Here is a 24860-nt window from a genome sequence, read left to right as displayed (position 1 = left end):
GATTAAAAGGATGACTCAGTTCTTGCCATCACCCTCTTTAAACACCGATCGACGCAGATGATGGAGATGAAGATCGTCGTCAGGCGTAAATTCCCAGTTGCCCGAGACAATGAAGTAATCATCTCTATCACCCTTATTAGAGTCTAACAAGTCAGCTATTAGTTTGTAGGCAGTGGACCTAGGCTTAAAGTAATATATATAGCCTTTTTCAGATTTAAAGCCACATGGTATATCAAAATTGGATGTCGGCTAAAGTGATCCTAGCCTTTTCTCAGTGTGCTAGTTCGATTATGCCATTGATAACCCTATATGAGTTTATGGCAAGTTGCATGGGGTTAAGTTTGTAATAGTGAAGGATTTCACGAAAGAGAGTGTCTAGGGGAAACCGAAGTCCGAATTCAATGAAGGCAACCACTAGGAAGGGCATGGAATCTCCAACTGGCATGATAGACTCCTCCTCCCCAGCTAACCTAATCTGGACGTCAGTTAGGATAGAAAACTCCTCCCCAGTCGTAATTGTTGATTTTTGATGAATAGTGTTAACTTTTTAACTTTTTGAGTAACTTTTTAATTTTTTTACAATACGCCAAACTTGGCCTAAATGTATCTCTTATTACAAAGTCAAGATTTCACTCACTCTACTTACTTTTATATCTCCATTGTGTGGCCAAAATAAAAGTAAATATACTTTTCTTGTTGTGTTTGTTTGAGGTATCTCTTCTGTTTATTGAATTATTTACAATTTGTTTTATTATAATTGAATGTTTAATTTGATGCAATTTTCATGATATTTATGATTTGTCTCTGGCCAATTTGATTCTAAAAAATAAGCAAGTTAAAAACTATGGGATTGTTTAAGATGTTTTAAATAAATATATTTTTTGACTTTTTATGAAATATGAATTGAGTTTGAAATGATATAGTGGAAAGGTGATGTGACTTAAATAATATGATGTAACTTAAATAAAATAGTGACTTTTTGACTTTTTAACTTTTATTAAAAATATCAAACTTAGCCTAAATATAAAATACTAAAAGAGCAACAAGAAGTCTAAGAACACAAAATCAACCATAAATAATTATTCAAATACTTTAATGGGAAAGGAAAAAGTTGAAACTTAAATGGGAAAATAACAAATAAACATAGGCACGTACATGCATTTTTTTCCACTCACAACCAAGAGGACAATAACAAGCAAAGACAAGCCAACAACTTTACACACAATAATCAAATCAATTAAGGCAAAGTTCATACTCTCTCTCTCTCTCTCTCTCTCTCTCTCTCTCTCTCCATGCACAAACTGTACATAAAAACATTGTTTCAAAACTTTGCATTTATTATATTCCATATATATAAATCACTCTCTCTTTTGAAGTTTTAAAAGCTCTCAAAATGAAATGTCCATCATGTCCACTGCCAAGGACTCCATCATCAAAGCCTCTACCTCTCCTGAGCACTGCATCTTTGAGAAAACCTTTCCTGCAAAATTTATTTTGACTTTATGTAAATTAGAAATTCAGGCTTGTTTTGAGAAGTGATTATTTTAATTAATTTTTTAATTTTTTACAAAAATAACATGTAAAAAAATAATGAAAATAATTGACTTTTTTATAGTAATTTTTTAACTTTTTGACTATTTTAGATTGTTGCCAAAATAAATCCAATTCAAGCATCCCAAACCAAGTTTGGTTTTTGACACACGAAAATTGTGAAAATTGAGAATTAAAAAACTTGTCCACTTTTAAAGTAAAATCGTAAAATCTTGAAACGTGACCTCAAATGGTGATTTTACATATTTTTTTCAATAAGCTCAATGGGTTGTATTCACTACTAAATGAAATTATTTATTAAAAAAATATTTAATTTCACCTTAGTTAAATTTCCCCCATTTTTTTTTTTTTTTGAAAAAATAACCAAACCCCAATTTGTACTTTTTTTTTTCCCAAAATATAAATTGTGTACTAGATTGAAGGGAAATTAAACCCCAATTTCATTTAATTTCACCTCATACTCTTAAACCTAATGCTACCACTAAAGTATCAAACAAGACAAACATTTTTATCCAACTTTTTCAAAACTCAAGCTAAAAAAATTGTGATTAAGTACTACCAAATGGGGCTGTAAAGTGGAGGCACATACCATAGGAGGAGGCAACTTGGTTGGTAGTGGGACTAGGCAACTTCTTGAGGGGGCATGGGGAAAGGGGAAGAACTGGTAGGTTTTGGCAGTTGCAAATCTCAATCATGTACCCATCTGGATCATGAAAAAAGAGTTGATCAACTATCACTCCTCCTTCCTTCACCACCGCCGTCACGTACTCAATGTTCATCTCCTCCAGCTTCTGGATTATCAATCCCATGTCTGAGGTTTGGAATGAAATGTGGTTGTCCTTTGGGTTAATCCTACCTTTCTTGGTTGGGACATCATCAATTTCCAACAAATGGATGCCAATTCCATGGTTGAACAACCTGAAAATTGAATGAATTTCAAATTTTTAGGCTTTTATTTTTTGTAAAAAATAATAATAAATAAAATTTTCACTTCTTTTGGTCTTGGGAAGACTAGGCTAATGTGGCTTATCACTTCCAAAAAATATCCAAAAAAGGCCCATGACTTTAAGATTTTTTACAAACTTGAGCCTGAAATCACTTCTTTATCACACAATTTGAACCATTGAGGTTGATCGGGTGGTAAGTAGGTGATTTGGAATAATACATACCAATCTCTCATGTCTCTAATTACTTTTTGTGCACATTACTTGCATTTTACATGCATTTTATCGTGCTATTTTGCGAATCGCGCTATTTTGCGCTGTGACCATTACTTGTATTTTGCATGCATTTTATCGCGCTATTTTCCGCAGTGCGCTATTTTGCACTGTGACCATTACTTGCATTTTGCATGCATTTTATCGCGCTATCTATCGCGCTATTTTGCACACCTCATTGAACTGTTTTGTGCACATTACTTGCATTTTGCATGCATTTTATAGCTATTTTGCACTGTGCACATTACTTGCATTTTGCATGCATTTTATCACGCTATTTTGCGAATCGCGCTATTTTGTAATGGTCATCATACAATCTATTGAATAGTAGAGAAATGATTTGAGATAAGAAATAATGAGATAGAAGATTTGCGTGGCAAGAGAAGGGAGAATTGCTATGGAACCCATAATTTTTTTGCTATGTAATTACATAATTAATGTACTTCCACCTTTGTATATGGAATATGTGCATGGATTTGACTAGTATGAAAAAAAAAAATATTTACTAAACAAATGGAAATTAAATCATTTGGAACAAAGAAATTTCAAATAGTATTGAATTTTGATGTACTTAAATTCCATTTTAAAATCTCTTTTTAAAACCACATGGATTCAGATGAAATCCACTTTTAAATTGAACAAGGCCCGTTCATTCTACAGTTTTTCCATTATTAATTTAAAATATTTAAGTGGAAAAATGTCAACAAACAATTTCCTTTCTAGTAAAATTGTGTGATTCTAAATACACCACCTTTTTCTATCTTTACGACACCAATTAATTACAATTTTGTACAAATTCATGATTTGAATATATCTAAAATTTTATTCAAATTTATAATTTAAATACCAATTAATTTTTTTACCCAACTCATCTCGTAGACCTAGTAATAAAGAAAAATTATGCAAAGTCAATTTCGTCAGATAGTATAGAGGATAATAGCATGAAAATGAGTCATGCCATTCATCAATAGAGAGAATAGTTAATTATATGTTGGGTAATTGGAGTAGAAAAAAAATTGAATTTGATGGGATTGAGGATGTTTTAGCTTTGGTAAAGTTTTATTTTTAAAAGAGTTTTAGAGACTAATTATATAACTTTGGTAAATTATATAACTTTTTTTATGAATAAATATATAAGATTTTAGAGAATAATTTAGTCTCTAAAAATGAAATTTTGTTACAAAAAATATTTAAGGATCGATTTCAATCATCATAAGGATAATTGTTAAAAGATCAAAAAAATAAAAAACAAAATTTTTAGCAACAAAATTTTTAAAATGTCACTAATAAATACAATTTGGGACAATAATTTAGTCTTAAAAGGGTTTATTTTTTGAAACAATAATTTTAGTCCAAAAGGTTAATAATTCATCACTAATATTCAATTTTCGTTGTTAAAAATATAATAACACTTTCGTCAACAAAAATATTTGATCCCTAATAAATAATTTTGTCCCTACATTTTTATCTTTAAAACTTTAATTTTTTTATAATGTAATCTATATGCTATTTTAAAAATAAATTATTCAAATAATTAAAGTGAAAGTGAGATTGGTAATGAGTCTCGCAAGACCTTGGTTCCCATTTTTTAAAAACAGTTTTCAGAAAATTCTACACTCTTATTTTTCATTTTTTTTGTTTTTACTAAATTTTTTTAATATTTTATGCAAATTTTTTACTTTTTAGACACATCTAACATAAATACACCTAAAAAGTAAAAATTTGTAAAAAAAAATTTTTAAAAATTCACTAAATACCAAAAATACAAAAAAAAATACAAGAATTTAATACATTTTTTGTATTTTTATGTATTTCTTAATTTTTTAAAATATTTGTTCACAATTTTTTTACTTTTTAGACACATCTAAGTAAGGTGCATCTAAAAAAGTAAAAAAAAAATGTTTAAAATTTTAAAAATATTCACTAAAAACAAAAAAAATACGAAAATCAAAAAACTCAATTTTCAAAAAACTTAATCCAGAAAATTCGAACCAAACACAGTGAATAATGGTAGACTCGGATCCTTTATTTTAAACTAAACATTCCAAAACTATGCCGTTTTAAGTTAAAATTATTGTGAAAAAAAAAGTAGTAGAGAAATATATATAGCTAATGCGACTTTAGAATGAGAAAATCACTTTAAAGAATTAGGATTCATCAAGGTATAAGAGAAGTTCAGATAGTGTATAAATAAAGGAAAATGTTTGAAACTATTAATAAAATTCTCACAATTTCACCTACAATAATGTAAAAAAATAAGTATCAACTTTTGATTTATTACAAATTTAATTATGTGGGCTCTACGTCATTGCCACATCATTGATGGTCTATTTCAAAGAAATATGTAAACCATTAAGGTTTTGCCGAGTTGTAAAAAATTGATTAAGCCGTTAATTTTAAAATTTTAAAATTTATTGAGGCGCGTACAATTTGACTCAACTTTTATGAAAAAGAAAATAAAAGAAAAATATATATAATACACATCTACTTTTAGAATACATACCATATGTCTTAATTATAAAATTTGATTATCACTTATTTAGATATTATTTATGACTCGTGATATTCTTTATGGCTTATCATGATTATTATTTGGGTCAATTACAAATAGGGTTCAATTTAAAGTGTGTAATCCCTTTAAGAATGTACACCATATGCATCTTAAGTATTAATCCTTGAATTAAAAAGAAATGATTGAATTGTTTAATCGTAGAAAATGGAAACCTGAGCAACCGGTTAATCCTTTCGACTCTCTCTCTCTCTTCCGTCAGCAACTCTCTTTTTCTTCTCTGACTTTTCTTCTATTCTTCCCTGCTGCTCTCGCCATTTGTGTAAGGTTCCCTATGTAACCCTTAATTTTGAAAATTACAAATTCCTCTATGTTGCTCTCACTTTTCTTTTATTTTTTGAGATTTGATTAAAATACAAATCGTCTCATGTGATTTTGAAAATTATATTCAATTCTTTGAGATTTTTAATTTTATAACAAATCACTCATTTTATTAATAAATTATCAAATCAATTAACAGCTTTTAATGATATTAAAAATATATTTTAATTAATAATTTAAGTAATTTTATTATTGTCTAAGAGAGCAATTATGAATTTCATTTTTTTAGTTAATTCTGTTAAATAAAAATTTTAATAAGAAAGTATTTGTAATTTTTTAAATCACATGAGTAATTTATATTTTAAGTAAATCTCAAAAGTGTATTTGTAATTTATCCTTATTATTTTAAGGCTTCGTTTGGAAAGCAAGATTTGGGGTTTTTTGGGCTATTTTAGCCCCAAAAAAACTAAATAGACTTTTTATTCTAATAAGACAAAATATCATATATAATCCATAATAATTATATTCTTTATCTCACAAAAAAATCAAAAGACTTTACTAAACTAAACTTTTTAACTCCAGACTAAAATAACTTAAAAAGTCAAAAAGATAACCTTCTTCCCAAATGAAGCCTAACTATAATCATAATTATTATATATAGTGATTATTATTTTTATTACCATTAAAAAGATTTTCTAAGTATACTGGATATATGATGTTTCGTTATAATACATTATTACTTTTAATTATGAAAAAAATAATTTAATTATTGCATACTCCTTGTGTCCTAAAATATTAATCCTTTATTCCATTTTTTATTGTCCCTCTTCAAAAATCAAATACAAAAATAATATAAATTTCCTATTTTGCCCTTCTTTTAAATTAATAAACAATGTAAAAAGTACAATTATGACATTGATATTCTCAAAAAATGTACTATCAATAGGGTAATTTTGAAAAATTAATTTTTTTTAAATACAATAATTGTACTATCAAAAAAAAGTTGAATTTCTCAAAAGGAACTATTATTTTGGGACGGAGGGAGTATGATTTTGAGAGTGTGCATACTAGAATGGCTCGATTAAAAAATATTATAAAAAAGACGAAAGAAATTGTAAATACCAAGCGCCTTCGAAATCGAAGGAAGAGGGGCGTTTGATGAGGAGGAATCCCAAGACTTCCTCGTAGAACTGAACAGATCTGACCACCGATTTGCAAACGAATGACACGTGGTTCAACGACAGCAGAGGCAACTGCTTCTGATGATTTGATGATCCAATATCCAACGATGATGATGAAGCCAAAGCAGAATCAGAGAATGATGAAGAAGATGAGGGTGTAGAAGATTCTACCCATCTCAGCATATCCTCCACTTCTCCTCCGACTCCATTCACCGCTACTATCTCTCCACTCCCCATATCTCTCTCTCTCTCTCTCTCTCTCTCTGATATGTTGAGTTGAGTGTGTTGTGTGTAGATGAGCTTATGGTGTTATACTGTGCCACTCTATAATGATAAGCACGTGTATTTATAAGCATTTGGAAGTGTTTTTGAGAGAGAGAGAGACGCGACAAATAACGCGGCTGTATTATAGGGTGTCTTGACAATAGGGTAAAAAGTGATGTTTAGGTTTTTAATTAAATTTTTGACTTTTTTAGAGAAGTAATTTGAAAAATTAGTAAAAAATTATTTTTAATTTTTTTTATTAATATTTGTTTATAATGTTAAATCATAATAAAATAATCAAATTACTCTCATTCAATTTAAAATATTTATAACTTCACTTATGTAGTATATTTTGACCAATGAAGAGTAGAATTGTAATTTCACTAGTGGCTGAAAACCAACTTCTCAAATGTCTTTAAATACAAAAGAGCCAACTTTTATTTTTTGCTACAAACCTAAAAAATCAACTAGGCCTCGTTTGGCAAGTAGCTGTTTTAGTTTAAAAGTCAAAAAGTTACCAAAAAAATTAAAAAGCCTATAATATATACCAAAAAGTTTTAAAAAAAAATTCTCTACTTTTTGCACATCTTTTCATAAAAAGTCGAAAATTCACTCTAAACATACTAATTTTGTTACTTCATATTTTAGTAAAAAAGTCAAAAAATTATTAAAATAGCATATTCCCAAACGAGAACTAAAAGCCAAGTACCCAAAATAGGCCTATATATACTAATGTACCAACTTATATTATGATATTATTATAAATCTTATTTATTATATAAATTATAAATACTAAAGACATTTTAAATTATGTCACATTATCAATTAATACATTAATTAATATTTTAATTAATGTATATCACATTATTCTATATAGAGAGCGAAAAAGGAGGATAAGTGTCTCCCCAAGCTGACGGGGACACACGTATACACATACATGCTTTACCTGTAAAGTGGATCTAAAAACAAAAAAAAAAAAATAATAATAATAAAATTACAATTATTAATTATTAAAATTATAAATTTTTTTATTAATATTTAATAATTTTTAAAAATTTCGACAAAATAATAATTTTTTCTAATTATTAGGGTAAATTACACTGATATTTTTTAAAATTTGAAATAAAATATAATTTTGATATAATTATGTTAATTTTCCTTTTTATAAAAATAAATGAACCGAGAAAAACATAATTGATTCCAAAACACAAAATAAACAACATAAATCTTTTTTTTTTTTTATTGGTGTAACCAACAAATTATTAATGAAAGAAGAAGTTCAGTGTTAATATAAATTAAAATATCAAAAGAATAATTATGTTAAAATTGTGGGGTATATTATATATTTTTCCAAACTTCAATAGCGGACAATGTAATATGCCCTAATTATTAAGTAGTTAATGATATTAAAACAAAATTTAAATGTAACACGTGTTTTATTTATACCATCGTTATAATGATTTATAATGATAAGATTTTAAAAAATGGGGCTGGATTGTCTCCTCTTCAATAGTCTAACTGGATTGTCTAGTTCAATCCATTTAGGATTTATCTTGATAATCCGAACTATTTCATGTGTAGAACTTGTTGAATATTTAATTCTTATAAAAAATCACGTTGATCGGATATCAATAGATACTTGATTAGATCACATTTCTGTCAATAAATTTTTTTATAATCGTATTTACCGTTGATAGAAATATGTCCTGATTAAGTGGCTATCGATCCAATCAACGTCAATTTGGACTCTATAGTGGACCTACGGTGTCCCAACTGTATGATCTAGTCCGATTAGAATCAAAGACAAGTCTAACTCTTAAAAATTTCTATGATTTTTTAGTTATTTACACCTAATACACTATTCGGCCACGTTTGTTTGACGGATTAGGTTAGATAAGATTGTTAATGAAGGGATTATCAGTGTAGAGATTGTTAATGTGGAGATTGTTAGTGAGGCAATTAAATAAAAGTGTGTTTGTTTTGATGATAGCATGGGAAATGATTAGTGATGGAATCGTTAAATTATTTTTATATAAAATAAATAAATAAATTATTTCTATATTAAAAAAATAGAACAAATATTAAAACAAATAGGTACACTTGGTAAAAAAAAATGAAATTAAAAAAATAAATTTTTTTATATAAAATAGATTTCATCCCCTCACTATTTTTCTAATTCTACCCAAAATTTAGCTAAGCTAATCTCCCAATGTGAGAGTATTCATAGTCCGATGGGACTACTGATCTCCTATTTTTGTCAATCAAACATGGGCTATGTAAGACCCACATGACTGATAGTCCAATCCCCCGCCTATAGAGTCAAACAACCATTACCTTATTCTATTACACTGTTTATGTGAAGCTTTAATGAATGAAAAATATATCATATTTTGTCTTTTATTTATTTAATAAAAATATTGTGTTAAAAAAATATTTAATACAAATGAGTCAACATTGTCCTAACTGTAAGCTTTCTGATATGCCATTGTTGTTGTTGTTGTTGTTTTTTTTTTTTTTTTTTTTTAACCAGTAAAAAAGGGTTCTGCGGTGTCATCACGATCCCGTAGCAGTTAGGAATTAACCCCCACCAAGTGAGGGACCCACCACTAGGGCACCAATAGAACGTAACCACACGCTCCAGTAGAGGACAGGTTGTCGAGGAGAGTACATGGCGTGTTCTCTAAAGAGATTGATATGCCATTGTTTGAGAACATAACATATACAACAATAATATTATATTGACCACAATAATGCGATTATTATCACTATATTTTTAATAGACATGATTGTTAAGATGTGTTTAACCAATTTAATAATGATATATCAATTACGTAACGTGTTGACAAAAATATAAGTTGATGAAAAAAATTTCTTCCATCAAACAATCCGAATTTTCTCCGATAATTTTTTCTTTCAACCATCATCTAATACTTTATTCAAAAGTCACAATTTAATAGTTAATTATTGTTATATTTTATAGTCTTTTAAGAATTGGATAATAACTAGAGAAAGAAAGTGCTCAAAAAATTTGCCTCCCCTTCACTTCTATTCACCATTCGACTACAACTTCGTATGGGAAATTTTTAGTTTTTTTTAACTTTTGTTAAAAAAAAAAATGTAATGATTATGATTTAAATTTGACATTTTATCTTATTAATTTTTTAATTTATTTTATTTTTTTGTAACTACAATAATCCAAATCTCATATGTCAAATATAACCTATGTAAAGTCCACAAGCACGACGGCCCTTCAATCAACTAGAAAATAAAAATATAGTATATGAGAGAGGGGATATACCATTCAGTGGTAATAGGGGAAATTTATTACAAATTTATGATTTTAATTATTAATATTTATAAAATTTATCATGTATTTATAATTATTTTTAAAAATATCAACTGAACTGTAATTTTGTCCTATGATAAATAAAGGATCAATTTTTCAAAAATTTTAAATTTAAATTTGAGAGATTTTGGGACTCATGGAGCTAATCATAAGTCTTGTTCGAAGTATTTAAATGATTCATTATGTAAGGTTCTTAAAGTATATCGTCATAAAAAAATTAAGTCTAATTGATAATTATATAAGATCCTCAGTATATATCATCCTTAGCATTTATTAGAAAGAAATAGTTTACATAAGTTTAAAAAATTAATTATCTAGAAACTTAGGAAAGACTACTTTTATTTTTTAATTATCAACTTTTTGATTTATAATAAATTGTTTCAAAGAGACCTATAGTTCTCTTCTGTTAAAGGTATTTTACCATTTATCAATTAGAAAACATTATAATATAAAATTTTAAACTTTTGCTAACTACAACTTTACACTTTTACTCTTTTTTTCTCTTCTTTTGGTAAGAGAGGCTATTTTTATCATTAATATAAAAATAACAATTTTTTCTTACATGTTGATGTGTCATGCAACAAAGAAATTTAGAAATTTAAAACTTGACCCACTTTAGCAATATGAAGTGTCACATTAACAAATAAAAAAAAAATTATTATTTCATAATAGTATATTACTAGTATTATGTTTGTTATACATATAAAGGTCACATAATAAAATAAAGACAAAATATGAACTATTTTTTGGTAAAAGAAGAACACGAATGGGGCCACCCAAAATTTAAAGTGTTTCCAAATTATAATTTGTTGAAGTGTTTCCAAATTTTTGAAGGTAAATTAAACTTTGCAACATTAATTTTTTTAATTTTTAATTTGGCCTTCAAAATTTAGAATTTTTAAATTTAGTCCCTTAACTATTCAATTTTTGTATGAAATTTACCATTTTTTCATTCATTTTTACGCATTTATCTTTATTTTCATCATTAATTTTAATGAACCAAGCAAAGCCCAACTATTTTTTTATATATTTGTTTTTATGTTTCCTATACAAGTCATATTTTTGGCATGCTTGTCAAATTTCTCACTAAGCCTTTGGTATCGAACTATTGATTAGAGTAATTATTGTATAACAATAGTAATAGTGAAATTACATAGTTGGGTTAGTGAGTAGTGAGACTACATAGTTAAGTTAAAATCAAAATTATTCAGTTAATTTCTTATTCTGTACTCGTGTAAAATAGAGTTAGGGCCACTTTGGGAAGAGGCTAAAAAAGTTAATTTTTTGACTTTTTAACTTTTTTAGTCAAAGAAGTCAACTTTTTTGCCAAAAAAATCAAAAAACTAAAAAATTAATTTTTTACCAACTTTCTAAAGTACCAAACTTAGAGATCACTTATTAATTATTTTGCTCCTTAAATTAGATAACTAAGAAAATCATCAACTAAGGAATAATCAGATAACGTGATGGAATAAACATGATGTTCACCTACCAACTAATGATTTGGATGGCCCTAAATATTATTCAATTAGCATGAGTTGTTTGCTGTACTATTGATTTGTCGTCTTTTATGTACCTGACATTCTTCCTTCCTCATCTTGGTTCTATAAAAATAAAATAAATTCTTGTTTCTTTGATACTGAAAATTTCAGCACAACACAATACGTGTTTTTTTTTTTTTTTTGGCACAATAAAGAATTTTCATATTTTTTTCTAAACTAATGGGGAGAGTACTACAAATTTATCAGTAACTCTACATATATATATATATTGGATTAAACAACAAAAAGGTATAAAAAAAAAATATACATGAGAAGACAATGTGCCTGTTTGGTGCAGCTTAAAAGTTGCTTATTTCAGCTTTTAGCTTAATTTAAGTTATTTTGATATGTTTGGTTTAGCTTATAACTTATAACTTATAGTTTTTTGGAAGTCAGAAATCAGCTTATTCTTTGAGTGGAACAGGAGATGCTTAATTTATAAGTCAGAAATTAGCTTATGTTCATAGTTATAAGCTATAAGCTGTTTAGGTATAAGCTATAAACACTTTCTCACAGCTCTACCAAACAGGACCAATAAAGCCTACTAGAGGTATCGTTATTCTCTAATATTTTCATTATTTCACAATAGGTGAGTATCATGCTGATACATACATTCTTAATTTTTTTTATGATTTAACTCTATTATATATATATATATATATATATACAGACTATTTGATACTCATATAAAGAGCTTCATTTCTCATCTAATTAATAGCCTACCAGACAAGAAACATTAGGCTTAGATGGACACAAGAAAATATATACATATATATTGATGGCATTGATCATGCTGTTTGCCTCATTTTGAAGTGCAAAACAGTTCACATTAATTGACCCAAGAAAGAAAAAAAATATTGATGGCATTGATCATGCTGTTTGCCTCGTTTTGAAAAGCAAAACCAGTTCACATTGACCCAAGAAAAAAAATGCAATTCACACATTTTTTTAATAAACATGAGTAGTTATGAAATGTATGAATCTATGTTACTTGAAACGTAGAGCAAGAACGGATACGTGATACGTCACATGTTTTAAAATGAGGTACGATAGAGGTAGATTTATATATATTATACTTAAGAATTTAAGGTATTTTAGAGTAATTTTTTTAAAACTATTAGACATTCAATAAAATGTAATATTTTTTATGACTATTATGACCCATTTTTTTATTTTTCGTCTTATCAAAACTTAATTCACCTTAGGTTTTAGTTCATTATATTTGATTTTTTTCCTCTTAAGATAACATTTAAAGACATATATTGAAAAAAAACCTTTGAGATCATTTTGGATCACTAAATTTATCGTTTTGGAACGGAAGTGTACCATGTTTCGGAACGTGCGTACCAATATATAATTCACTGGAATAATAACATTTTCTGAAAAGATAACTATGAATTCATGAGTAATATAAAAATGCAATCCACATTTTTTAATAAACACCAGTCACATTGACCCATTCATTCTTCCTCTTCCTTACTTTTTAATACACAATGATAATATATTATGTCACCTATCCACAAAAGGACTCAAGCAATTGATTACCAAACAAGGATATCAAATGAATTCCCATAAGTAGAATGTGAAGATCAAAATGAAAATAAAAAAGTTTTGATGCTCTTTTTTTCATCATGAATTCATTTAACAATGCCATGTTGATACCTTTTGATGTGTAATTTATGCATTAGTACAAAACATGATGGATGGTATTTAAAATTGCGTACAATCTGATTTTTTATCAATACATTGGTATAAGCTTGTAATGTGAACATTTTAAACAAAAGTGGCAAAATTCTTAAAATTTTATATAGAATGATGTGACAATGATAAACTCATAAATTATGTTCATTATAATGTGCATTGTTTTTAAATGAAACTATCACACTAAGACACATGATTCTAGATAATAATCATTTATAATTTTTTTGTTTGTATTATATTTACTCCTTATTAAACTAATGCATTGATATATTACAAATCAGAATTTAATACAAAAAATTGGCCATTCATATAGTTGTCAATTCATGCTTCTACTCTCTTGATTTTTTTCAATAATGCTAGAAATTCGCATTTTGTACCTACAAATGCATCTATAATGATCTGATAAAGATGTTGAGTCCTATTTAATTAAATGTATAACCAATTAAAAACTGACACGTGTCATACCATATTATTATATTGTGAGTTAAATTATAAAAAAAAAATTAAGTTCTCAAACATAATTGGTTCTTTTTTCAACACAACACGTTAATAATTCAATGCCATCTACCTACAAAATGTGTTGACTTTCAACACCAGGTGGTGCATTACGTCCTCTTTGTCATTTTTCTACCAACCCTTTATCTAGCTAGAGATCAGTTGAAATTATTGTAACCTCATGATACACATGTTCATAGATTTTTTAATCAAGTTTTACTTCTGTTAATCACCCAGAAAGTTTTACTTTTGTTGAATACTTGATGGAACTACAAATAGTTGTTTCACAATGGCGCCAAAAAAAAAAAAAAAGTTTGCATTAAAAAGTAGACGGATTTTCTTGGCTTTTAAGTGGCTTTTGTTTTTTCAAAAAAAAAAAACCTAGAAAGTTAAAAAATGACAAAAAAAAATTAAAAAATCATTGAAGACAAATGAATAAAAGGGCAAATTATACCCGTGGTCCCTACATTTTACTCATTGTGTCATTTTGGTTCTTACGTTTTCAATTTGTTCAATTTTAACCTTTAATTTTAAATTTTGTATCAATTTAGTCTAATTGATAATATCATTAGTATTTTTTGCGAAAAATTATCACTAAATTAGTCGAGGTTAACTCGCTGAGTTTAGTAAATTTATAATTTTACTATTAAAAATATGACACATGATATTTATGTGTATATTTTTCATAAAAAAAATGTTAAGAGCTATAATTAATTAGATCAAATTCAGAGTTAAAATCAAATTAATTGAAATTAAAAGGACTAAAATGGCACAAAAGTCAAACTAATAAAAATAATAGAAATTGTCTGAAAGGTCATTGCCAAACAAGGTTTTTCGTTGCCCACAAATGATTAAAAAAAATGAAAAAAAAAATGTTTTTCTTGGTTGTAGTCTATTTTCGCAGATTAAGTTTGATCAAAATATCCTCAATTAATTTAAAATATATATATTTTGAAATTATTTTATGTCATATAATATAACCACATAAATGTACAATTATGCCAATCTTTTTCCATTTTAATGGAGGGAATAATTTTTTGTCGCATGGCCTAGCCTAACCATAAAATTGTAAAATGATTTCACATACTTGGAATATTTTTTTACTACATTATACTTATATAAAGGGTAAGAGAATCATTTTGTCATTGGAAAAACTTTTTAAAAAAATGGGGTTGTGTACCTAAACATATTATTATATACATAAAATATGATAGACAAATCAACTTATTATTCATATGAATTGTTTTCAATTTTTTGTTAGCCCTAAGTTATTTGTTGACTATTTTTTCCCCCTAAAATCCACTTTTAAGTAGTACCAAACAAAAAAACAATTTAATATTTTTCATGCTAAAATGGGAATTTTTAATTTAATTTTTTTGACTTTACAGATGGCCAAAGGACCACTACATATTCTCTTTAGCTGGTTGATAATTTTTGATATACTTTTACTTTTTGGCATGATGGTGCATGAGAACTCCATCAATAAACCTAAGAAACCAATTTGATGATGGAACACAAATATATTGATATATAGATAAGTTTTTGTTTTTGTTTTTGTTTTTGTTTTCTAAAAATTGATTCATTGATAAATTTTATTTATTCATCTATTTTTGGTGTTCAATTTTGTATTTATTTTTTATGTTTCTAAGACAATTAATTATTTTAATTAAAAAGTCAAAAAATTATTTCAAAAAAAATAAATTTTCTCTCTAAACATATTTTCGTAAAAAATTGAAAAATAAATAAAAATAACTAATTTTCAAAAACAACTCAAAATTTTCTAGAATCCATATGGAGCAAAAACTATAGAATAAGAGACTATTTGGCATGTTATAAAAAATATAAAAAGTCAAAAAAATATGAAAAAAATAAAAAAGTTATTACTATTAACAAATTAAAAATATAAAAATATTAATTTATACAAAAAAAAATACAATCAAACTTTACACAAGTGATAGTACTGAAGTGACGGGAAAAATTACACAGGTGCACTGTGATGATACAAATTACAAATTAAATATATATATATATATATATATATATTCATTAAATTGGAGGGTACTGTTGGACCCATAAGGGCCCGCCACGAATTCCATTTCAATAATCCGAATTATTTAATGTGTAGAACTCGTCGAGTATATGCATAGCTATGTGATCAAATCAGATTTTTGTTAGCTGTTGATTTTTCACCGTCATTTTTTCATGCAAAACTGTTTTGATCAGATAGCTATCGATATCAATCAACATGATTTTTTACAGACATAATACTCGACGAGTTCTACATATTGAACGATTTCAATTATCAAAACGGAGCCATAAGGGGCCCCTACAGGCCGAACAGCACCGTCCAATCCAATCATGGACTATAGGCAATCTGCTCCTATACTTGTTTCCCGCCCATCGTCTGGCTTCTTGGACAATCCAAGTCAGTAAGCAATTCATTATAGTAGGGGTAAAATGATAATTTTATTATTTTATACAATATTTTAATTCACATTTTTTCGTAAAAAGTTAAAAAATTATCCTAAATAATCATATTTTTTTCTTTTACTTTTTAATTTAAAAAATTAAAAATATATTTATTTACAATATTTCAAATAACTCCTCATATGAAAATATAATGGGGTATTTTCCACCGAATCATTTTTTAATGTTATTTTTCAAATCGTTTATTGTCTAATCATAATGATGAAAGACATGACCTGGACAATAATTGCTGCTTTTGGAGACGCCATGCCAAGCAAATGTTTGGTTAAAGGGTTGTTTGGAATGACCTAAATAAGGGTAAGTTTGGGATCTTTTAAAAAAGATAAAAAGATAAAAAGTTTCTTAAAAAGTTAAAAAGTTAATACTATTTATCAAAGTTAACAATTACAGCTGCACAACTCCTAATTCGAATTTTTCCCTACAAATCAATTTTTATAATTTTTTATTACACATTTTTCCATAAAAAGTCAAAAAGTTAACCCAAACATCTATATTTTCAACCTCAATTTTTTAGTCTAAAAAGACAAAAAGTGCACTTATTTAGGACACTCCAAACAAGCCCTAAGTGTATTTTTTATTTTTTTATAAAAAATATCTAGAAAAGTAAAGATGTGATGTGATTGAAAAAAGATAAAAAGATGGATTATTTTTGGGTTGCCAAACTTGACCTTTTGTGAAACAATTTTTTGAATTTTTTTTAAAAAAAATTAAAACTAATTTGACCAAAATAATTATTAAAATATTTTTAAATTTGTTTATGTCTTCCAAAAAAAATAAAATTATATAAAACTAATAAGTATTTTTTTTCTTTTTTACGAAACTAGTTTTTTTTTTTTTTCAAATTCTGAAATAAGTTTTTAAAAACTAATCAAATATGAGGTCTTATTTGTCATAACCTAAAAAAATCAAAAAGTCACTATTCTATTTAACTCACACCATCTTATTTAAGTCACATCACTTTTTCATTATATCATTTTAAACTCAATCCATACTCAGCCCATATTTTATATAAAATTAAAAAATACACTTATTTAAATCATTCCAAACAACCTCTAAATTTTTCCTAGAAACAAGATTGTTTGCTCGTGTTCCATAATTTTGTTTGTATTATTCTTATTTTTTGAGTCATGCGAGTGTATAGGTTTTTGGGGAAATTATCAACACCCTTAGAAATTTGACTAAAAATACTTTTTTTTTTTTTTTAGATTTGAGAAATTATATTCCGTCTCTTCAAATTTATATTTACATAATAAATTACCTCCTGAGGTTTATATTTACATAATAAATTGCTCTCTCGTTTGTTATGTAAGGGGTTGTTTGAGATGCCCTAAATAAGTGTATTTTTTGTCTTTTTAGACTAAAAAATTAAGGAAGAAAATATGGATGTTTGGGTTAACTTTTTGACTTTTTATGAAAAAATATGTAATAAAAAATTATAAAAATTGATTTGTAGGGAAAAATTAGGATTGAGAGTTGTGCAGCCGTAATTGTTGACTTTTGGTGAATAGTGTTAACTTTTTAACTTTTTGAGTAATTTTTTGATTTTTTTACTTTTTTGTAATATGCCAAACTTGGCCTAAATATAAGTCTCAGAGAACAATATGCAATTTCTCAAACCTCAAAAAAAAAATTCGTATTTTAGTCAAATCTTGATAAGAGTGTTGGTAATTTATCCTAATTTTTTCTAGGAGTACTTACATGTAGGTCCTAATAAGTAGATTTATTGTCTAATAGGTCCTATAGGAAAATTTTGTTATAAAAAAAGTCAATTGTAAGTTTTAGTGATAATTTATAAAAATCATGACAAAAACAAGTCACTAATTGTCAATTTTTAGTAACGTATATAACAAATTGTCACAAAAAATTATTTTTAACAACAATTTTACAAAGACTTATTTTTAATATGACTTGATGAAAATTAAGTCCAACATTTAAGACTTATTAGTAGTTTACCATTTTTTCTAAGGCCGCGTAAAAATATCATCAATCATACCAAACCGTACCAATTCAAACTGACCCTAATCATCTCGTGCAATTTGAAAAGTTAAGCGAGTTGGATTAAGGTGGTGTTTGGTTTTCATGTTAGGCTAAATAATCACAAAAAGATTTAAAAAAAAAAAAGTCAAAAAATCACAAAAAGACAAAAACTACAAAAAGACCAAAAAAAATCACTATTCTAAAGCTAAAAAGCCAATAAAAAATACTAAACAAACAAAAAAATCCCAAATTAAAAAAGTCAAAAAAATTAAAAAGCCAACTAAAAAAATTATTGCCCAACGAAGACTAAATCGGTGGATTAGTTGGCCTATAAATCAACCTAACCAACCCATATGTATTTGCAAAATTACCTTGTACTTACCCATATACAACCCCTCTCTAATACTACATATCTCATTTTCATCACATATATTATATTTTTGAAGAAAATTTAGTAATTGTTTGGGATGTGTTATATAAATATATTTTTTAATTTTTTGGTTGAAAAAGTAGAAAAAAGAATGTATGTTTAGGATAACTTTTTGACTTTTTAAAAAAAAATATGTAATAAAATATTATAGTAAAAACAAAAGGATCATTCTACCATTTTGACTTTTTGACTTGACTTTTGGGTTATTGAATTCAAAGGGTAAAATAATAATTTTGCCTTCTAGACAAGGGAATTTTGCCCTCTAAACTTCCCCCATAAACTTTTTCCAAATAGTATGGACTTTTGATTTTTTTAGTAATTTTTTGGGTTTTTAATTTTTATAGTTTATGCCAAACTAACATTCATTTTTCAACTTTTAGTAATAGGAGAAATTCACAATATTTCTTTTTGTAGTCTACGGTCATTCAACCATATCCTCTCTCCATTCTGTCTTTCTCATCCTCTCTTCTCTCTCTCCCCATGATTGTTTAACATTTGGGCAACACCAACTCTCTCATTCTCTCTCCTCTCTCTGCCTTTCCCACACCGATACCTCATCCACTACCTCCCGACCAGAGAGCCCTATTTTCGCTCTAAATTTGATCCCAACACCAGCAAAAGGCGTACACACAGACAAAGATTATGAATTACAATACCAGTATCGAACTGACGAAATCAACCCATTATTTTTGTTATCTCAAGTAACCAACCCAAGAGGGAGGTGAACTGGTTATTAAAAATAATTTTATAATATTAAAAATAATAAACACAATATTCAAATTTTAATAAATAAAAAACATAACAATAATTATCAATATAAAAGTAAGAGAGATAAGGAGAAAAAATCAAACACTGAGATTTATAGTAGTTTGACACATTGGGCTTAAGTCCATTTCCCAACGAATTTCCTTCGGAATTTCTTCACTATCAAAATGAATTAATACACCACCAAAACTTCATCAAGCTTGTGAATTTTACACAGATCTTACTCTTATCCGTTGAGCCTCACTCAACAATATATGTATCACCCTTACAAAATTTTTCTCATAAAATTTTTCTCATGAAAATGTAAAAACAAAGACAACACTTAATCTAAAAGTAAAAAAATAAACTAAAAAATACATTCAGAATTTTGGAATATATAATCTTTTTTCTCTTTAAGTTTTTTATTTTTCTCTGCACAATATACCTCTATTTATATCCAAAATACTACTTGTTAGGAGAAGAGACGTTCCGGATCACGTGGGCACGCAAGGCGTGCGAGGGCCAGGCTTCCTTGAAGTCAAACGCTCCTCGTTGAAAAAGGTAAGCAAAATGAAATTTCAATTGAATAATCCTTCGTAGCTCGAATCTCTCTCTCCCCGAATCCCCCGACTGCCCAAAATGACGTCGTTTTGGGTAGGTTTTTTTTTTTTTTTTTTTTTTTATGTCTGAAGCAGATGGAAGAGTAAAGAAGAGAAAGAGAAAGAGAAGAGAGAGGAAGAGGGAATGGAGGGAGAGAGAGAAAGAGTCGATCGCCGCTGCCTCCACCTCTGTCTCCGCCTTCGCCTCCAATCGTCGCAGGCCTCCGATTTCTGATCTCCGCCTCCGATCTGTGATAATGTGACGATAATGATGATGTGTTGGGTGGTTGATGATGATGATGATGATTGGTGGTTGATGATCTCTCTGTCTGCTACTCTTTCTTCTTATTCTCTTTTTCTTTCTTCTTCTTCTTCTTCTTCTTCTTCTTCTTCCTTTTTCTTTTCTGATTTTCTTCTACCAGTTATTGAAAAAAAAAAAAAAAAATCAAAACGACGAAACGACGTTGTTTTGAATTCGGGGAATCTCTCTTTCGAGCTACATAGCACAACTGATTTCAATTCATACATGAATACTGTAATGACTGGTTTTTCAAACCAAATCTCGTAAGATCAAAGCGTACATAGTGACTGCATAGTAATTTTTTAATAAAATATTTAAATGTACAGTAATTTCTATATTAAAATATTTAAATGCACAATGACTTCTCTATTTAAATATAATAAAATTTTATTAAATAATATTTATATCAGATATGAAAATATATACTCATTTTAAAAATTTTATAGTTATTATAGGGATTTTAAATATACTTTAATAAAAATAACCAACCACCCATATGGGTATATCAAATTTTGTCAAAAGACAACAACTTACCAAAATCAAATATGTCAAAAGAATACAACCAATCAATATCAAATTTGTCAAAATAATATAACTAATTAATATTAAATTTGTCAAAATATGAATAGTAATCAATCAAATTTTTCAAAATCGTGAATAATAAAATTTTCAAAATATTTTTATTTAAATAATATATATATATAACAAATATATCATGCAATATATATTTTAAATAGATAATATTTTGTGTCAAATAATATAAAATATGTATATTAAAAAATCACAATTTTTTAAGTAATATTTTAGACATCATCAAAATTAAACAATATGATTAACAGTTTTCAAAACACCGATTTTGAGTTTTCTGTTGTAGATTCAACAATTGATGTTGTTGAAGATTAAAATAAGCATTGCCCATCCAATTCTATGAACCTCTCAAAGAAAACCCAAAATTATTTGAATACAATTGCGCTTGAATCGCCATCATAATCCCCTTTTCACCGGTCTTCTTCAATATTTTCTCAATTTCTCTCTATATTGTAATGGCTTTCAATAGACATTTTGTTTTGGTATTTGGGTATGATTGCTATATATGAATTTTGGAAGCATAAAAAACAAAAGGTGGTGGTGGGGAGGTGTGGAGAGATATATTGGAAATGATGTGAATTAATAAAATGAGGAATTGTTTAGTTGAATGATATTAAAAGTATGCTAAAAAAATTGAAAAGGAAAACAGAAGAGGTGGTTGAGAGGGCTACGATTCTCATTCTTTTTCTTTCTCACTTTCTTTCTCTTTCTCTCACGTACACATGCAGATTTTGGCAAAGAATCAGTGATCATGGAATTTTGACGAGGGGATTGTGATGTGTGAGCAAATCAGATTGAAAGTTGTGTAAGTAAATCAGATTGAATTTTCTCTAGACTGTGTGAATTTTCTCTAGATATGGGAACTGTGTGAATTTTCTCTAGTTGTGATCATTGTTTGTAATTTTGTGAATTTTCTCTGGCTGTGATCACTATGTGAATTTTCTCTGGTTGTGGTCACTACTGAATTTTCTCAAACACTGTGAGATTGTGATGTGTCTAGAGAAATTTCAGTGAAATGCCTAGAGAAATTCTAAACATGAACACACAAACACACTCAAAGAAATTCTAAACATGAACACACAAACACACTCAAAGAAATTCTAAGAGGATTCTGATGTGTTCAGAGAAATTCCAAACATGAACACACAAACACACTCAGCGAAATTTATCTGATTTGAAATTTCCCTTGATCGAAATTTCTCTGGAAAAATGTTGAGAAACCCCAACCACTATGAAAATATAACGTCCTATATCCTATAAAATCTTAATATCAGAGACCTTAAAAAAAAATCTCCTATCTTTTTAATTTGGTTGTGTTGCATATATTTTTTTTTTAACAGCAAGAGAGATCTTTATTGATGAAAACATACATAGTATGAGGAAAACATCAATAAAGAGGAGCTTGGAGCTAGCACAAGCTCCAAGCTCCGGTTGGTGAGAAACCAACAAAACAAAATAAAGCAAAAAAGAAGAGAACATGCCCAGAAATGCAGCACCAAGACAGATCAGAACAGGCCCAGAATTACAACACCAAGACAGAGCAAAACAGATCAGAACAAAGCATAACAGATCAGATTAGAGCAAGACAGATCAGGCCTAAAAGAATAGCACCAAGAGCAGAGCTAATAGATCAGCACCAGTAGATCAGCATCAGAACAGGAAGCAAAGGAAGTTGCTGCTGATCAGAGGAACAAAATAACATTGACTGCAACTAGACTTCATAATGCAAGATGACTACTAGGAGCTAGCACCAAGGCAATATTTGATTTGTGGGAAGCTAGAAAGGAAGTCATTAATTGAAAATGGACATCTCTTGGATGCAGCTTTATACCAGAAGGCTAATCTGGTGATAATGAGTTCATGAAGATCCTGAAGCTGTAATTGTGAGCCTTGGAAGAGACACTCATTTCTCTGTTTCCACAATGACCAGAAAGTCATCAGAGGAATTGCACTCCAAATCCTTCTTTCTTCAAATGTACAGCTATACCTAGCCCACCACTAAAACAGTCCTTGAATAGACCCAGGGACCACCCAAACAACCCCCCACCATTACAGTAACTCAGACCAAACTCTCCATACCATGGGGCAAAAAATCAGCACATGTTCAATTGATTCTTGCTGGGACTTGCCGAAAGTACATAGGGTAGAAGAATCTCTGTCCAAATTTCCAAGCTGTTGTAGGAAAACTAATGTTTTAACCTTATTTCTCCATGCAAGCCAGCCAAAGAATTGTACTTTGGGAGAAAGATAATTAATCCACACCCATCTACTGAAGATGGCATTAGGCCCAAGAGCAAGGTTGGTATGGTTGTAGAAAATAGAAACAAGGGTTTGACCGGGTTTAGCAGCAGACCAAAGAGCCAAATCATTAACCTGAAGATTAAATGCAGGTGCTCCTCTTAAAACTCCTCTTAAAACTCCATTAATTCTAAGTAGCTCCTCTTTTTCCCATTCAAATAGATGTCTCTTGAAGGTGAGTGGCCAATTGTAAGAGCTGCCTCTGATCTCCACAAGGTCCCTAATAGATCCCTCCTTATCATTAGATAATTGAAATAACCTTGGGAATTCATCTTTAAAAGAGATATCTCTACCCCATTTATCATGCCAGAATTTTATTCTACAACCATTGCCCACTCTTAAATGTAAGTTGGAAACATAAAAAGTGAGTAAAGATACTTTTTGCTCAACTACTGATACAATACCACTCCATAGTCTAGATAGGATAATGCTTGAGTTAAGATGAGGCAACCAATTTCCTCCAAGGAACCTGTATTTACTGCAGAGGACCCTCTTTCATAATGAGTCATGTTCCGAAGCAAATCTCCACCACCATTTGAGATGCAAGCACACATTCACATCTTTAATTCTTCTTATGCCTAGCTCATCTTGCTTGATACTCTTAGATGCTTCCGACCATTTCACCAGATGGATTTTCCTCTTCAATTCTGAGCCCCCCCATAAGAATGAAGCTTGAATTTTGTCTAACTCCTTAGCTATACCTTCAGGTAGTTTGAATAAAGACATGAAATACACTGGTAGACTAGATAGCACTGCCTTCACCAATGTTAATCTTCCTGTAAAAGAGAGGAATCTCTTTTTCCACCCAGCAAGTCGCATTTTGAATTTGTCAATAATAGGTTTCCAAGTCTTCTTTCTCCTAGGGCTTGCACCCAACGGCAGGCCTAAGTAGTTTAATGGCAATCTCTGAGCCTTGCAATTAAGTAAGAGGGCAAACTCATGAAGATCTAGATCAGAGAGTCCAATCCCACAAAACACACTTTTATGATAGTTGATTTTAAGCCCTAAAGCTATTTCAAAACATCTAAGAATCCGCTTCAAACAGAGAACTTCGGACATCTCTGCTTCACAAAATAGTAAAGAGTCATCTGCGAATTGAAGGTGAGAGATCACTACCCGATTGGATCTGATGACAACCCCTTGTAACAGATTCAGATTTCTAGCTCTCTGCAGAAGTATATTAAGTGCTTCTGCGATCAATGTTGCATATTTATTTATGAAATATGATTTTAAATAATATCATGCATTCCACTTTTGTAAATTTGTGTTGGGTTTTGAAATAAAGGATTAATTTTGATTTTGAAATTGTA

General features: G+C 28.5%; 2 protein-coding genes across 2 annotated transcripts; both read right to left on the bottom strand.

Annotated features, from left to right (window-relative positions):
- Positions 1–1111: 1111 nt before the first annotated feature.
- LOC114311194 (glyoxylase I 4) lies at positions 1112–7231 on the bottom strand. The gene is made up of 3 exons (XM_028257277.2): positions 6721–7231; positions 2141–2469; positions 1112–1480 (listed from the first exon to the last, which is right to left on the bottom strand). Exons 1-3 carry the CDS (start codon positions 7014–7016, stop codon positions 1389–1391), a joined length of 717 nt encoding a protein of 238 aa, XP_028113078.2. The 5' UTR covers positions 7017–7231; the 3' UTR covers positions 1112–1388.
- A 15591-nt stretch (positions 7232–22822) lies between these two features.
- On the bottom strand, positions 22823–24609 carry LOC114311137 (uncharacterized). Its single transcript, XM_082909736.1, has 4 exons — positions 24101–24609; positions 23332–23869; positions 23084–23163; positions 22823–22874 (listed from the first exon to the last, which is right to left on the bottom strand). Exons 1-4 carry the CDS (start codon positions 24607–24609, stop codon positions 22823–22825), a joined length of 1179 nt encoding a protein of 392 aa, XP_082765862.1.
- Positions 24610–24860: the final 251 nt, after the last annotated feature.

Source organism: Camellia sinensis, chromosome 2 (assembly GCF_055761805.1).
Source record: "Camellia sinensis isolate YWXY chromosome 2, ASM5576180v1, whole genome shotgun sequence".
Taxonomy (NCBI): Eukaryota; Viridiplantae; Streptophyta; class Magnoliopsida; order Ericales; family Theaceae; genus Camellia; species Camellia sinensis.
Note: the sequence above shows the minus strand (reverse complement) of the source record. Positions and strands in the feature narration are given on the sequence as shown.